The following is a 16500-nucleotide window of genomic DNA, read 5'->3' as shown; positions in this document are numbered from 1 at the left end:
CGCTGCCTCCACCTGCTCTAATAGTGAAGGCTTGACGTGACCAGACGTGCACGGTGCAGAGTGAGTCGGCTGTTCTGTTTGCTCCCCGGCCAGAGATTTAAGAATCAGTTAAAGTTGGAGGAAAGGTTTAATGCATCCCAATAGGCGTATGTGTGTGTGTGTGGACCAGGGCGTCTGAGCCGTCACACTCAGCCCAGTCTGTCTCTTTCATCTTCTCCCTCTCACTTCCTGTCTAGGGAATCCAAGGGCCCAAGGGACCGCCCGGAGAGATCGGCCAAGATGGTCCCAAGGTCTGTGCATTGAACACTATAATTGGTTAATATGTTAATGGCTGCTGCTTGTTTTAACATTCTACCCTCCCCGTCTGTTCTCTTGATGTTCCCGTGGAGAAAAACTGCTCTTTGCTGAGGGGAGTTAACTTATATGTTGATGGTGATTCTGAATGCGATAGTTGTCGTTGTCTGAAGATGGTTGTCAGCTTTGTTCTGCTCTGAGGACTGACACCTCCTCTACTCCACCACTGGCCCAGTTGCCGCTGCTCCAAGGCTGCTCCACACATTTGTTACTGCACTTTGACAATCTGGATGTTTTGCAAAGGTCATTTCAAACTGTGAAATTCTAAATTTAATCCCCCAAAAGCTGCAACAATCACATTCAAATGACCTTTATGGGTAAAATGTGTGAAGCGTCCCTTTGGGGTCTTTGCTTTATTTGCCAACGACAAGCACAAAAGACACAAGGACACATTTAGCTTTCACTGACCTTGAAATGCAAGTTTCCTTTGGGACTTTGTAAACTGAACACCACACACACACACAGGTCAGAGACAGAGGGAGGGGCAGGAGATGCTCTATTCACATGTAGGGGTGATAATTTTGTGACGTGGCTGTTGCTCTGTCTCTTAAGAACAACGTACAGTATTTGATGTGACTGAATTAAAAATGAGTAGTTACGTATTGTCTTGCTTACAGTTTTTATAATGTGGCTCATAGGGATGAGACAATATACTGTATGACATTAACATCAGCAGCTTCAGCTGATTTGGTCTCACCAGGATGTGGCCTAGAGCACGGGTCCACATGGGTTCACACAGATCCACACAGATCCACACCTTGACCAAACCATGTGTGACAAATGCCTGGAAACCTTTGGACTTCTGCTGGATCAGAACTTAACACAAAATATAGACATTGATGCACACAGTTCACACGAATGCATCTATCCAGTTACTATGACTGTCACATGTGTAATGTCAAACCAACAATTTGTGAATTTAATTTAGGATGTTATATTATATATTCTATTCTATTCTATAATTATATTCTATATTAAATTAGGTTAGATGAGGCTCAACTTTATAGTTACTGCACATGTAAAAAGTACACGGTAACAAAATGCAGTTTAGCATCTGAGCAGAAGTGCAATAACCAGTAAAGTGTGCAGTAAAACAGCGCAGGACGTCCATCACCCGAACACTAACCCTGCATGTTCTCGTAAGAGTTGCAGGATCCTAAATAAAGAAAGTATTAAATGGATTTTATTAAACTTCAGGGATGCAGGTTCACTCCTTTGGCTGCTTCAGGTGTGAATTATGTCAGGACTGTGTTTCTCCATTCAATATGTTTGTTGGTGGAACCTCTTATATTTAGAGTCAATGTCTTTCTGCAGGACATTTTTCTGTAAAATTAGCAAAATGTGTAATGTTTGTAGCTACTGTTACACTGGGCCTCAGATGGAATCACTGTTTATCATATCTAACGTATCTGACGTGCCCTCCGTGAGCCGCGTGCCGCTCGGTGCGATGGTTAAACTGAGCCCTAAGGCAGATGTTCAGGATCAGGTGCAGTTATCAGGAAGCTCAGTCCAGTCTGACAGATGTGCTGTGTGCGTCTCATTTAGGGGAAGTGTGGCGACCCGGGACTCACTGGTGCACCAGGCCCGAAGGTGAGTGGAGCAGCTCCTTTCTTTGTGTTGCCAGTGTTTTCCAGCTACATCACTACAATGTATTTGCTCACAGTCACTGTTAATCATATTGTCTGATAGCTTTATTACCAGAGCAGCTGCCAGAACAAATCACAGCACAAAAGCACCACCAACAGTCACGTCCTTACAAACAGTGGATCATGATGAGACGTTTGAAAATCCAATGATGTCAAATTCATGTTTTCTGTACTTTGTACTAAATTAATTAGAGTCCAGTAAAATAAACATAATTAATAAACAAACAGCTTTTGCCAGCTAATTAAAATTAAATCATTTGTATAATAATTAACTAAATGTAATTAGACTAGAGCAAAAAATGAACAAGATGTCACCAGTGTTTGCTATTTATTCACACACGCTTTACAATAAATAAGTTGTTGCACATTTTAAGCCAAAGGTGCGGCTGTTTTTTAAATCAACGCTTTTAGCTGTAGGCGTCTTCATGGTGTGTTACAAAACTGGTAAAAGCTGAGCCCAGATCCACGCAAGACGGTTTCAGACATCACAGTGTTAGAAGTAAAGATTACATGCTTGGGTAATTATGGGTAATACCCAGAAAGCTGCACCGTCAAAGCAGAATGTGATGTGTTTACACGTGAAGTTAGCTCCGAGTCAAATGGAGCAACGTTCACCTGAGCAATGAACAGAGGCACGTTGAGGTTAAAGGACGTTAACGGCTTTGTGTAAGATCCAAACCACAGTGTGATTATTAATATTCCATTCGCTTTACTAATCTTAAACGTACCTGCTGCTGCTGTGTTGTACAGACGGTAAAGATGTGTCTATGTTCTGTCGTACCAATGCTGATATGTGAATTTAAACAGATCATTAGTCACTCAGCACAATGATACGATATTATACAGTGTAATACAACAGTCACGTCATCTTTATGAGTTGTGTTTCAAGTAGAGAATCAATCTGTGACAAAGTCAAAGATGTTGCAATGCATTTATTTTTATCTGTTCACTATTTGCTTCTTTCCCCTCCGATTCTAAGTCTGCACTGCTGCCCACACAAAGCAGAGAGTTCACCACGGCGGCGGGATTAGTGAGGGCACAGCTAATTCCCCCTGAGGGATCAGGGTGTGATCGGGGCGACAGCTTTTGCTTTTTCTCTTTTCTAAACCAACCTCGTTCTCTGTCGGCTGCCTCCCAGCCTGTCAGGCGCGTTTGATTCACCACCTCCACTTCCCTCCTGATGCAGAGCAGCTACACTTTTACACTTGTTTGTTAAGTGACATGTTTCTTAGCAATTATGCCCATAATTGTCAGGCATTGTGATGCAAAACAGGATGAATTGTCCATGTGGTGCTACAGTGGGTAATTACAGGCCACCTTTAGTTATTGTGAAGATGTTACCTCAGCTTTTAGGAATCACTCACGTCTTTGTAATGCATATTTATTCTTCCTTGATTACTGGTTGAGAATGTTCTCCTTATAAAACTGGAGATTGTCACGAGGGATTTAATGGGTAACTGTCAAATAACCCCTGCTGTATGTTCCTAAAGGTTTTCAGTAACTGTTGGTGTTTTTAGGGTTCTGTGGGGGAGTCAGGTTTTCCAGGGATGCCAGGTGGAATGGGCCTGCCAGGGTTCAAAGGTCACAAGGTGAGGAGGCCTGTGCCACTAACAAGCTGCTATGAACAAACAAATGAACCACGACCTGTGTGGTTGGTTCAATCTTCTCACAGTAGATTACATGAACATGATGCTGAATCCTGATGTAGAGCAGTCTCTCAGATAGCCCCCACCTCACATACTGCATCACACTGTGAGTGTTAAATCGCAGCTGTTAATGAATGCTGTCTGTTTTAGTAACAAGTACTGTGTTCGCAGGGGGAGCGAGGAGAGTCTGGCCTGAAAGGAAACCAGGTAATGTCCTTATTCATACAAACTGTGCATAGAAAAATATAACTTTATGAAAAATGATAAGCGTCAAGGTTTTAGGCAGGAGCAGAATGAAGTCTGTGCAACACGGATTATCAAGTTACAAAACCCAGGTTTGTTCTGAGCTTTAGAATCCAGCAGACATGATGATAGGAACCTGCAGTTTGTTTTGACTGTGTGGATGAGGCAATGCCCCAGTTTGTTTAGACACTAGGTTATGTGAGATGAACAGTTAGCACTAAATGTTTTAGTGGCAAAGGCGGTATAAGAAAACGTGTTTCAAAGACAGTTGATAACAATGGCTGTAGCTCCTGGACAAATATCTTGTGTATCTCATGTGATTCATCATCATGACAGCATGTTTGTTAATTGGACCTGCAGACGTGATTAGGCCATCTACTTTTGCTACTGTATGCAAAACATGGTTAGTGTACCTGTAGCTGATGGCTGGGGTCTGCCACCACACTCACCTTTCTACAACTGTGAACACAGCATCAATCACAGAGTCAACAATCAAAGCATGTGCTGAATGCTGCGATTCAGCTGCTCCGTCGTACGCGCACTGATGAAAACAGTGGGATTTCACTAGATGACAGGGAACGGAGAGCAGAGCATTGCTGCTGCAGGATGCAGTTGGAAAACCACAGCAGATAAAAAGTCAGGATTGTTAAAGGTCACCGGCAGCTAGTTCCCCTTCTGCTAGTGGTAATCATGACCTTTTCTCCAATGACACACACAGGCTGAAGACATGGACACACACACACACACACACACACACACACACACACACACACACACACACACACACACACACACACACACACACACACACACACACACACACACACTGTTATGCATGTAAACGCATTTTTAGCTGATTATGATGTATCCGTTTGCAGGGGGAGCGAGGCAGAGATGGAGATCCGGGGACTCCTGGCTCCCCGGTAGGTGACGTGATGCTTCCACTGGGTGGCAGTAAAGGTCATAAGTTTGTGTTACGTCTGCAGTTGAGCCTGAGAGCGAGGAACAACATGCTCAGTTTGACTGGAACTGGAGACTCTGGTTAAGTCTACATTCAGACAAATGCAGTCAGATTAGTAGCACGTGGAGTACAGTACTACAGGATGTCTGAAAAATTACAGCAGAGTAACCACAGTATAAACATGTCTGTAGTTAATTAGCTACATCTCCTAATGCAACTCATTGTAAAAACTTTATTGGAAAATAACTGATATTAATGAACCCGAGTAATGAAAGACAACTCTCTAAGTGACTTTACAAGGCGTCTCCACTGGGCCGCGTATAAAACACACACATATATTAAGCGATCAAATAAAAGACGAAGCAGATTAATTGAAAAGAGACAAAACATAAATAAGTGAGTGCTAAGGCAATAAATCTACAGACGTAATAGCGTTTGTTTACCGTCCCACTCACGCTGCTTCCTCCACTACATAATAGGGTTTAACGCATGCAGAGTATAAATCACTGTGACAGTGCGTTTTAAAGCAGGTGACCATGCAGTCGTCGGCAGCTGTGCTTTCTCTCCTCCCTCACTAATTCACTTCAACAGCTAATCCCAGTCTGTACTTCTGTAGTGATGCCAACACCTTTATACAGATAAACAAACAATATTTAATGTTTTAATTAATTCGGTGCATCAGTGCCAGATAACAGCAACCTCGTAAAGCACATAGATAAAGAAACGCTCTGAGTTGCTACTGGCTATAGCTGAAGTTTTGTTTTCAAGTCTTGTGGTGACAGTTTCATTGATTTGGCGTTTGAACCCTGGCCGAGGAAGCAAGTAAGGAGAATGCTTCCCAAAGATGTCAAACTCTTCCTTTAACGAGGGAACAGGTGCACGGTATGACAGGAAGAGGCGCAGGTGTGTAGGAGCTAGCTCAGCTGAGTGACAGCAGCGTGAAACCCAGCAAAATGATTTATTATTGTAGGAGTGCAGCAGTGAGACCAGTGGTACAGTAAGATCACAAAGACAATTAAATCTATTGAGTGTGAATCATCAAATAGTAGCTTTGACTGTAGCTCCAGGAGTCCATAGCATTAGTTACCTCGGAGGTCGTATCAGCACAAATGATAAAAAAAGAATATTGAGCTATGCTGAAGAGATGGAAGAGAAGGAAATAGAAAATATAGTCTGATTACCGGGAGAAGGGAAAGGTTTGGTCCCAACAAGAAGGGAAATAAGGTTTGATAAGGTGAGAGAAGCAGGACAACATGACCGATCTGACATTCATCTGAAGTCACATGACCATGATGAAGGTTTATCCTGCGCTGTGTTCTGCACTTTCAAGCTTTTCAATCAAGGTTTCCACTGATATTCCCAATTGGAACAATACAAAATGAAGAGTCGATCAGTTCTATTATAGCATTGATCAGAGACGCATCGAATTCTCCCACAGTGACCTCAGTTAAGCGCACCCGCGCGCCTGTGTGTGTGTGTGTGTGTGTGTGTGTGTGTGTGTGTGTGTGTGTGTGTGTGTGTGTGTGTGTGTTGCGTCGTGTGTAGCTTGTTGTTCACACTTGTTTCACCCCAGTCCAACGCCCATGTGATTCACATTCAGGCTAAACGCATCAGCACTGAATCACAAGCTTGGAACCGTGGTGATGATTATGACATATTAGTCCGGGTCCTACTAGGAAGCATAAATACAGCTTGCTCCTTGTGAAACTTCCCTCACCACCACTGCTCGTCTCCTAGGTCGTACGGCAGCGTGGGTGTAGCAATGATTCGGAGCTCAGGTTTAACAAAGCACGAGCTCTGCTACAGGGAGGCTGGAAATAGAAACCAAGGCAAACGCACAAAAACGGAGGGAGCAGCAATGACATTATTCTGCTGGAATCATTTGAAAGCAACGTGGATTTTTGTGTTTAAAGCACATCCGAAGCCACAGATACGCATCCTGACGCTTAATTCTAAAAACAATAAGCCACAGAACTGAATGAGGTTTTATGGGACTAGCAGCTGTTTTTTTTTCCTCAACATATTACAACAGGATGCTTGAAAAAGCAGTAGAGAAAGCATTACAATAACCAGTCTAAACTGTTTTGTAAGCCATTCGCTTTGACAGCAAAGAGAGCAGCTCTGCATCAGCAATGCAGCAGCCAGCACAGCTCTGACACACTGTCTCCAGCTTTGATATGGAAGCAGAAGTTTCTAACTGTCTCTCTCTATTTCTCCCTCTTTTCTTTCCCCCATCCTTCCCCGCTCTCTTTCCTTTCTTCCGTCAGGGCGAAGAGGGACCCAAGGGAAGGAAAGGAGAGGTTTGTCGAATTAGACTGTGCGGTATTAGATATAATCCATTCTGTCTTATTCTGCGCCGCAGTGAGAAGCCCTGTCAAGCCTGCACGGCAGCTACAGAAGACTTACAGAGCCAATACCTCCAGGCCGGGGGAAATCTGGCCCCCCGGGCAAAATATGCATCACAAGAGGGGCACATGTGCAATAGGAAAAACATGGCACCGTCTGCTGAATTACAATTTGTAAACGTACAGCTGGAGGATTTCACAATGTACAACATGCTGGACCCTTTATGTTTGCTACTGGGAGAGGTGACATCATGTCGTCACAATCTCTCTATATTCATTCACAATCTCTCTATAGTCGTTCAAAATCTTATCTGAAATAATTCCTAGATAATCACATTGCTATTGTCATTACATTGTTATTATAGCTTTCTGCTTTTTGTCTTGCTCATTCAGAAAGGTGACACAGGTGACCTGGGCCCCAGGGGGGCTGACGGAAAGAAAGGGGACATGGGCCATTCGGGCCACATGGGCGCTGTTGGCCCCAGGGGATTTCCTGGCCAAGATGGAATACCAGGCCAACCGGGCCAGCCGGGATATCCAGGAAAGCCTGTGAGTGGACCTGCTATTGACTACTGTACCTTCAGATTAAAAGTTTAGAACTAGCCTGGGGGATACATTCGATGATCTCCATGCCTGGAGTTTGAAAGTGGAGTCAGGGATTAATGTGTGTGGACTGCGTGGAGATGAAGACTGGAGCATTGAGGGGACTGCTTATATATATATATATATATATATATATATATATATATATATATATATATATATATATATATATATATATATATATATATATATATATATATATATATATATATATATATATATATATATATATATATATATATATATATATATATATCTCGTGTGTTGCAGGGTAAGCCTCCCTCAGATGACCATCTCCTGAAGCTCTGCACTGATGTTCTGCGCAGTGAGTATCTGTTTGTTTTATGTCACTGACTGAGAACCTGAAGAAGAGGCAGGTTCGGAAATTCAAGCTGAAGCTACAGTATCTCAGCCCTAGCCCAGAAACACAACAAAGTTTAAGCTGCTGCTCAGTCAATATAGATGTTTAGCTTCTAATCACCTTTAAATAGTCAGCTGCTGGAGAACATGAAGCAAAACAACACAACAAACACAACAGCACAACAAACAACACAAAACGTGGAAGAACTGATTGTGACTCTTTTCCACCAGAGTGTATTTTTTTTAGGAAGAGGAAGAAACAGATGTTACTCATACTGGGCAACTTCTTTAACTGACACTGACATGTGGTGTAATAGCCCTACAGTGAAGATATGAGCAGGCTCCTTGTGTTCACAGTAAAAGGAGAAATCTCTTAGTATTTTGCGAAAACTCTGACATCTCCCACTTGCTCGTAAGAAGTCTGGTAAGAAAGCATTTTTCATCTGGTATTGCATTACTCAGATCCGTCCGGTTCTGTTTTGCAGACCAGCTCCCGGCACTGCTGCAGTCCTTGGCCCCTTCATCTGGGTGTGAACCCTGCCAGAGTATTAAGGGGCCGTCGGGTGAGCCAGGAGCCCCTGGGCCCAAAGGCTCCATGGGAACCCCAGGCTACCCTGGCAGGAGTGGTGCTCCTGGCTACCCAGGGCCTCCTGGAGAGCAGGGACCTGCCGGAATCAAAGGTGACACTGAATGATTTTCTTACCCCACAACAAAAAGCAGATTTATATTTATCTGAAGACCAAACTATGACAAAAATCTAACTTATCCTGATACAAACAGGACAATAAATAACAGCACAACTTTATGAACATGAGCAAGGACGAAATTTACTGTTGCTCGCATCAGCGATTAAAATCAAAACAGTGTTTCTGATGAGCAAATTGGATGTGGTGAGGTTCACTGTAGCCCGTAAAACAAGATCATTAAACAAGCGAACATCAGTGAAAGTCAGCAGAGCAAAGACAACACAGAGCGAATGTATCTCCACGAGCTGTGTGTGATTTATCGCGGCTTCAAGACAGGGAGTGGCTAATCAGCTGTGAACAATGCCAAACTGCGCCACTTCACTTCTATGTACTGTTTCAGCTCATTAGCTCAGGAGAACAGTGATTCTTGAGGTATCGAAGAAGCTGAACGCTGACAGCACGGAAAGATGAATAATGCTTTATGTACTGTACGTCCCCCGATGTCCCCGTTTCCATGCACGCACACCATTCCCACAATCGATACAAGGGTAATTTCACCAGCTTCAGTGTCTGCTGGGACTTTGAGTTGGAAGAAATGATTTTGCAATGATGTCAAGGTTTTTCTAAATCTGGATGTTGAGCACAGAACTGAAGGTTTTAACCTTCGACAGGAAGCTTGAAAGTCATACACACAGGAAATTAGAGCTAAATCTGACCCAGTACAAAGCTGTACTACAGGTTGGTATCCTAGGTGCCGTGGATGTGGGTCTAATGTATTAGCTCCCAAAAACCCGGAGCTCACAGCAATCAGGACAGTTGTTTTAGGTTCTTAAGTCACGTGTACATCATTATACATGACTTACTGTGTGAGCTGGACCTTTTCCATGGGAAGGTGGTCGATGGTCTGCTTACAGTAGTAAGAGGTGATTTACTGAAGGCTCTACTAGAAAGCGTGGACAGGGTGTTGTATTCAATGACAACAGTGTAAAGTCAGCCCATGGCAGAATATTTAATGACACCAAATGGAAGAATATTGTATCTTTCTTACGACTGCCCACCTGGATTGATTTTCTCCAAAAGGATCTTTGGGATTCTGGGAAGCTGCAGCACAAACAGGTCCTGCCGGCAGCTGCATACGAAGGCATTTTAGCCATGCTGTTGGCTTAGCTCCAGGGACTTTGGAGCCTTTTACTTCACCATTTTTGAAACTGTCATTGTATGGATTGCCATGACGTATTGCACTAATATCTTTGGTTGCCAGAAGTTGAAGGTGAGAAGGTGAAGGTGATGAGGCTGTGGGGGGGCTCAGTGAACCTGGACCTACCTGCTTTCAATCCATGGTGACCTGACAAAGTAAACCCAATGGCTAAATGGCATTTTACTGCAGTGTTGTATGGTTATTACACAAAGTATTGCAAGCTTCAGTTGGAACCAAAGAGCTTGTTGGTGGGTTTTCTACATTATGTGTTGACTCCAAACCCAAACCTGTCACTGGTGGTTCTCTGGATGGTACAGGTTATTACTTTATTACTTACTATGATGATACTGTTGAATACATCTCTTTAACCCCCATCATTTACCTTATTATTCACAAACCATTACTGCTTTTCAATAGGAAAATGTTTAGATATTTACCTCTATTGTTTTGCGGCTTCCACATTATAACCCCTGTTACTATCACGCTGTGTTGTAATACATAATAAGTTATTCTTTACTGTAGTGTTAACCTATAAAGAAAGCTGGTGCCGCAGTGGACACAGCTGGTGCTGAGGACGAATAGCCTTTAGTTTCCTGCTGCTGTGAACCTGACAGTCCATTTATAGGAACTCTAATGATATTCCTAAAAGCAGGCATATTATGACCTTAGGTGACATCGGACCGAGGGGACTCAAAGGCATTAAAGGAGAAGGTTACAGAGGACCTCCAGGACCACCCGGAGAGCCAGGTAAGTGAAAGGTCCTTCTTATATCTTGAAATATGCTATGGCAAGGTTTCTTTCTACTGTGTGAGCTGCAGCTATTTTAGCAGTTAAGCCAAGCACATACCTGAGTGCTGTTTGTAGTCTTTCATATTTATTTTTACTTTAATTTTCAATGCACACGTTTTAGTGACAGCTTGATGGGGGGAGGGCATCATACATAATACCTTCTAAAGAGAAATTACAGACAGCAGTCTGCTATAAAGGTCACGTGTAATATACAGTGTAGTAGTCATGCTTAATGTCCATGAAAAGACAATCTTATTTATTATCATTTAAATACATTTGCTCCTTTCCTGTTTTTCGTATTACTTCAGGCATTCAGGGCCCCCGTGGCTTTGATGGGATCGGCCAGCCAGGAAACCAAGGACTTCCAGGAAAGCCAGGTTCACCTGGGTATCCTGGAAAACGGGGCAGCCCTGGGCTTCCAGGAGTGTGTGACATGTCTTTGTGTTATCAGACATACAACTTCAGGGAACATTACAGCAAAGGGCCCAACGTCTGATGAGGCAGCAGGACAGAGGATGCATTTCATTCAGGTGGTTTATCAAAGCGTTTTACCGTATCACTGATTATCAGAAACGTGCGTGACTATTGAATCCTGTATGACCCATGTGGAGCTGCACTGGAGGCAAATATAACGTCATGTTAAACTGAAATAGGCAAAATGCGGGTTGACGGTTATGCTGTCTTTGATGGAAGATGCTTTAGTTTACCAAGCTGGAGCTACAGTACTTAAACCTCTCAACAAAAACTAGAGGATGGATCAGAAGTCTGTTTTATTTAGTGTAACTCTATCTGTACGATGACAAGTGTAAAGTACCCACGAATAAAATGTGTTATTACTGTGTTTACGTATCCATCCACCCATTTTCCAAGCCGTTGAATCCCATATGCAGGGTCGCGGGGTTGTGTTTAACTGGAAACATTAAAATTTGTAACAATTTGATAACAAAAATAATAATGGCTACCTCTTTCTAAGTTAATTCCAGTTACACCTTATGTCAAAGATATTCAGGGCTGAGACAATGTTAACTGTTATTTTTAACAACCTTACTAAGGTCTGCACACAAACGCTCATGAATTAGGATTCAGACTCACAATGTCATCTTAAATTGTCCCCAGTGCAGCAGCAGAGACATGATTGAACGTACAGGACAGGTTGAAAAGTAAAGAACAAGCCTGAATGATGAATTGGAAATAGGCCCAATACATGAACGGGACACATTTTATCATAATTACCATGTGAAAGGCTAATAAATTCTAGGTTTGGTCCAAGGTAACACTGGCTGTAAAATATGTCCAACCATTACTATTCCACAGTCTGCGTTCTGGTCCATAGCGGGAGGAAAGATCACATGTCTCTACAAGCGTTGTGCTGATCTGTCACATCCTTATAATTGTTTTCATGTGTATTGGTATTAGACTTGTTGTCCATTGCTTTCCTGTCTCAAGGGACTTATTTACCTCAACTGCACATTGAAGCAGGCTCAGACCTTTTTCAGGTTGACGTTTCCAAACATACGAACAGCAGGTTGAACACTTTTACTAACTGTAACTAGTTGCTTTTATTTTTCACTTTTTGTTTTCTTGCAGCATCATCGTGTACAAAACATTCATTTGTCCATAGAAACACTGAAACTTTAGAGATCTGTCCAAGTCATTTGTTAAAAGTCACATTTGTAACAGTTGTTTTGATACTTTCTATTCATTAGAACAGAAGAAAGTAGAGTATTAAATTATTAAAGTAGTGGATGTGGAGGATCTTCCATAATTTGATTACTGCATAATGTTCATTTTGCATTTGCATGTCATTTTGCTCTTGGTTACATTTGAATGTCTTTGCACTCAGATTTGAAAAGCATCATGAATAGGAAACATAGAAATCTCTTTAAGTGTCATATGGAAACCTAAGTGTTATATTAACATGCACATGTAATGTACATTATAATCGGCCAAACTAAATTATACGCACCACTGCTTGACATGAACAGGCTCCGAGTGGTTCAAAGACCCAATTCACCCGACACATGGCTTCATCATAGGCCTTGCATACCAATCACAAGTAAGAACAATTCATGGTACAGTATTCAAGTCATCACAGGAAAGTAATGCATAGTCAGTGTTGTGAACAGAAAAGATTGTAAAAAGAAATTTCAGTCAAAATACATTTATTTTAAGGGTTTTGCTTGACTTGTGAGTTTGGAGTCTGTCTGCACAGACTTATGGTCTTTTGATTTTCATTTTACTAAATGCATGTGCCTTAAATATTCTGTTGTTGATTGAGAGATAAAGGAGTCGCCCACAACCTCGCACTTCTGCATTGGGGATTTAATTGAACTATTTATTGGACTGTATTTACTTTGTCAAGTCATATCCACAATGTGAACAGATGGATTTGTTTTTAAGCGTTTATAGAACAGAGCATGTGTTAGTGTTTGTGCACACATGATTGTCTGTTGCCTAAATACCTGAATCTGTGTCCCCAGTAAAGGGACTGTGGCAAGAACCAGAACAGAGTAAAGATACAAACAGTAGCATGAGCTCAGTGTCTCAGAGGGGAACCTGTCTGAGTAGAAACATGTCTCAAGCTGCAGGTGTGCAGGTGAGGTGTAAGAGACTCACAGGTGCTACAGTATTTATTACATTCATTTCCGTTAGCAGCACTATATGATAGCAAGATAATAAGTTTCTGTTTTTCGTTTTTATCCATGCAACAATGATGTTATTTCACCGTGAGGGTCGAATCTATTGTATAACTTGCAAATCCACTTTATCCGCTTTATTCAGTGTAAAAAGGTTTTGACTTGTGAACATTATAATAAATAAAATTAATAAACCTGAAATAAACTGACAGGATCAACAGTAACAGACCTTTCATCTCATTGACTTCACTTGCTGGGTTTCCTGTTTATTACTGTACATATAAATATACTGCATTATGTTGTTGTTGTTGTGATTTTTGTATTAAAACACTTTTACATCACCAACCTTTAACTGACTTAACTGCGGTTTTTGTTTCTACGTCTGTCTCCTCTACTGGGTTTACAGTTGAACAGCAGCGGAAATTTAGACTAGAATTATTTTTAGAAGATCTGATGATTCATGTTGGGTAAAGGAAACACATGAGTTGTAAGATATCTTGACACAAACGGTATCTGCAGAGTCAGAAGTTCAGGTCTGACACTTTGATGGACTAAGGAGTAAAATCTAAAAGCACTAAAAGTGAGCAAGGCCAAAAAATAGGACAGTGTGTCTATACATAAGTGCTACAGTGTTTCTGACACACTTTATTAAAATCAGCCAGGTATAAATCAATAAGCTGGAAAATCCCTTCAGGCAGAGTCTGTTACAGGCAATCAGAGGAAACTGAAGGATGTTATGATTAAGGTAAGGGTCAGAGTGGAAACTGAGGCCGCGTATGAACCGTGTATGTGCAGGATGTGCTGTGTGCTTACTGCAGATGTTGAGCAGCTTCTGCGCACGTACTGTATAGTACTGTAGATGGTGAACTGGCTGACCAGCATACGTCCAATTAGTCCTTGGCCTCACTGCAATTAAAAGAGATCATGTTTTTCAGCAACAAAAGAGCCACAGCTAATGTAATCAATACTTTCTCTTATCTACAGCCATACGCACTAATGGACACTTACTTTTAAGTGTTGGGATAATTTTACAGGTATTTTCCACGTTAGGCCTTTGCTTAGGTTAAAATGGCCAATTAAGTGCAGGTGATACTAATATTCTTTATGAAGTCTCTTCAGGGTGATGACTCCAGAGTCGGATCCAGCTTCGCTGGGCTGCGGTTTATTGGGCTAGCGGTCGCCACAAATAGTACAGATTTACATTTGCTGTAGTAGATCAATGTATCGCTAAAATGCTTCTTCTGCGCCTTTCAAGAGATCAGTCAGCAGAACTGTCTAAAAAATGTCTTTGTCACACTTCATGTGCCATGTTTCAGAATAGCTTCTGTAATTTGCTGTGGTTAAATATGAACATGCACTTTCCTTGAGTAATCCCATCATGCGTGCGCTAATGTTCATCTCAAGGGGGGTGAAGAATAGAGGAGTGAGGTTGTTGGTCCAAATCCGCTGACAGAGATCAGAGTGGGATTAATGGGGGAGCACTGATCTCCTTTCTCCCTCATTTGACTTTGTTAATATGCCTTTAAGAGCGACATATATTTCCCCAGCAGCTCCGTTCACACAGCTGAATCCACTGAAGCCGCCACCAACACACTGGCGGCAGATATTAGTGTGTGCTCAATAATTCAATGGCGGTTGAAAGAGATGTTCATAATGCTCACTGGGGAGGCATTCACATTTAATCGCCTCTGCTTCCAAACATGACTGTAGCCTCAGTGGGGACAATTCAGCATCCGTCTGCTATTTTTGACAAAAAAAAAAACACAAAAAAAACCCAGAACATTTTCTACAGGATATATGTGGAGCTGCTCCACTGAGCAACGACGTGACTTAAATCAGCTCAAGGTCAAAAGCTTCTGATTGTAACAAATTATTCCTGCGTTAACACACGCTGAAGTGAGTGAGTGTTCTTCTTTATCTCTCCAGAGATACTGATCCCCTGTCAGCAAAAGGCCCCAAGTTGCTAAAAACAGGAAACAGTTTCAGTCTCTGGTAAATGTGTAATCTACACTTTTCTCACAGACAAATATTGTTGCTGTGAAATTCTTCACCTTATGTAAGTGAGTAAGTGAGTTTGACTCCACGGTCACCCAGTCTCTGTTTACATGTTTCCTCCCACAGGCCAATTTTGTCTGTGTCCATGTGATCACCAGATGCTGGGATGGCTCCAGTCCCCCGCCCAACCCTACGAGGACTAAGCCATAGAAAGTGATTGAGTGAACTTGTAGGCTCAGACATCGACATGTAACAAGTCCTGACTCACTGCACATTACTCATCTCACCGATTCGACATTCAAAAAAATACCCCTATAACACCAGCGTATATATAATTAAATTCAATTCAAGTTTATTTATATAGTGCCAAATCACAGTAGGCGGCCATCTGCCTCAACCGGTTGGAGTGAGAGGATAGAGAGAGAGAAAAGCACAGCAACAACAACAAGCAACAACAAGCAACAACAGAGCAGGACGGTTGGACCAGGTACTGGATACAGGCAGGATGGTTGGATCCGCAGCTGCCTATCACAGACACCAAACTTAGAGTCCAATGATACAGAGAGAGAGAGAGAGAGAGAGAAGCACAACTACTGGAGAGAAAGAGACAAGGTTAGTTGAACATAGAACAACGATGGGAGGTTATTGGACAGAAGAGGTAGAAGGAAACAGAGGAGGTCAGTGTATAAATTAAGTCCCCCAGCAGTCTATAAGCTCAATATAATCATACAATGTGTTGTACGTGCCAATTGCTGAGCTACTGGGCTGTTTGCAGACGCACCATTAAATGGATCTAACAAGGCAAATAAAGTAGAATGAGGCAAACGTGGATCTGATCTACGTGCATCACGGATTATTGCACAATGTCAGCTCGTATGTTCTTGATTGGGATCTGAAGCAGCTCTAACTTTTCTGCTGATGAGGACAGAGTCTCTTCCTGTCATCGTCGTAGCAACGCAGTTTTCCAGGCTAGTTTTGATAGAAATTTGTTTAGGGCTGACATGTCTTGTAGAAAACATACGTACTGTACTGTAGCAA

The 16500-nt window shown here is 42.1% G+C and overlaps 1 protein-coding gene across 1 annotated transcript in view; it reads left to right on the top strand.

The window, feature by feature from the left end:
- si:dkey-225n22.4 (collagen alpha-1(XXI) chain) overlaps nt 1-13805 on the top strand; it is a 28177-nt gene extending 14372 nt beyond the window's left edge. The window contains exons 17-27 of the mRNA XM_041070415.2: nt 237-290; nt 1900-1944; nt 3518-3589; nt 3818-3853; nt 4768-4812; nt 7118-7150; nt 7589-7744; nt 8069-8123; nt 8644-8838; nt 10712-10789; nt 11140-13805. Coding sequence (XP_040926349.1) covers nt 237-290; nt 1900-1944; nt 3518-3589; nt 3818-3853; nt 4768-4812; nt 7118-7150; nt 7589-7744; nt 8069-8123; nt 8644-8838; nt 10712-10789; nt 11140-11327 — 957 coding nt within the window. The 3' untranslated portion in view covers nt 11328-13805. The remainder of the gene's footprint in view (nt 1-236; nt 291-1899; nt 1945-3517; nt 3590-3817; nt 3854-4767; nt 4813-7117; nt 7151-7588; nt 7745-8068; nt 8124-8643; nt 8839-10711; nt 10790-11139) is intronic.
- Nucleotides 13806-16500: the final 2695 nt, after the last annotated feature.

Source organism: Betta splendens, chromosome 4, assembly GCF_900634795.4.
Source record: "Betta splendens chromosome 4, fBetSpl5.4, whole genome shotgun sequence".
Lineage (NCBI taxonomy): Eukaryota > Metazoa > Chordata > Actinopteri > Anabantiformes > Osphronemidae > Betta > Betta splendens.
The sequence above is the reverse complement of the archived record's forward strand: the minus strand, read 5'-3'. Positions and strand labels throughout refer to the sequence as shown.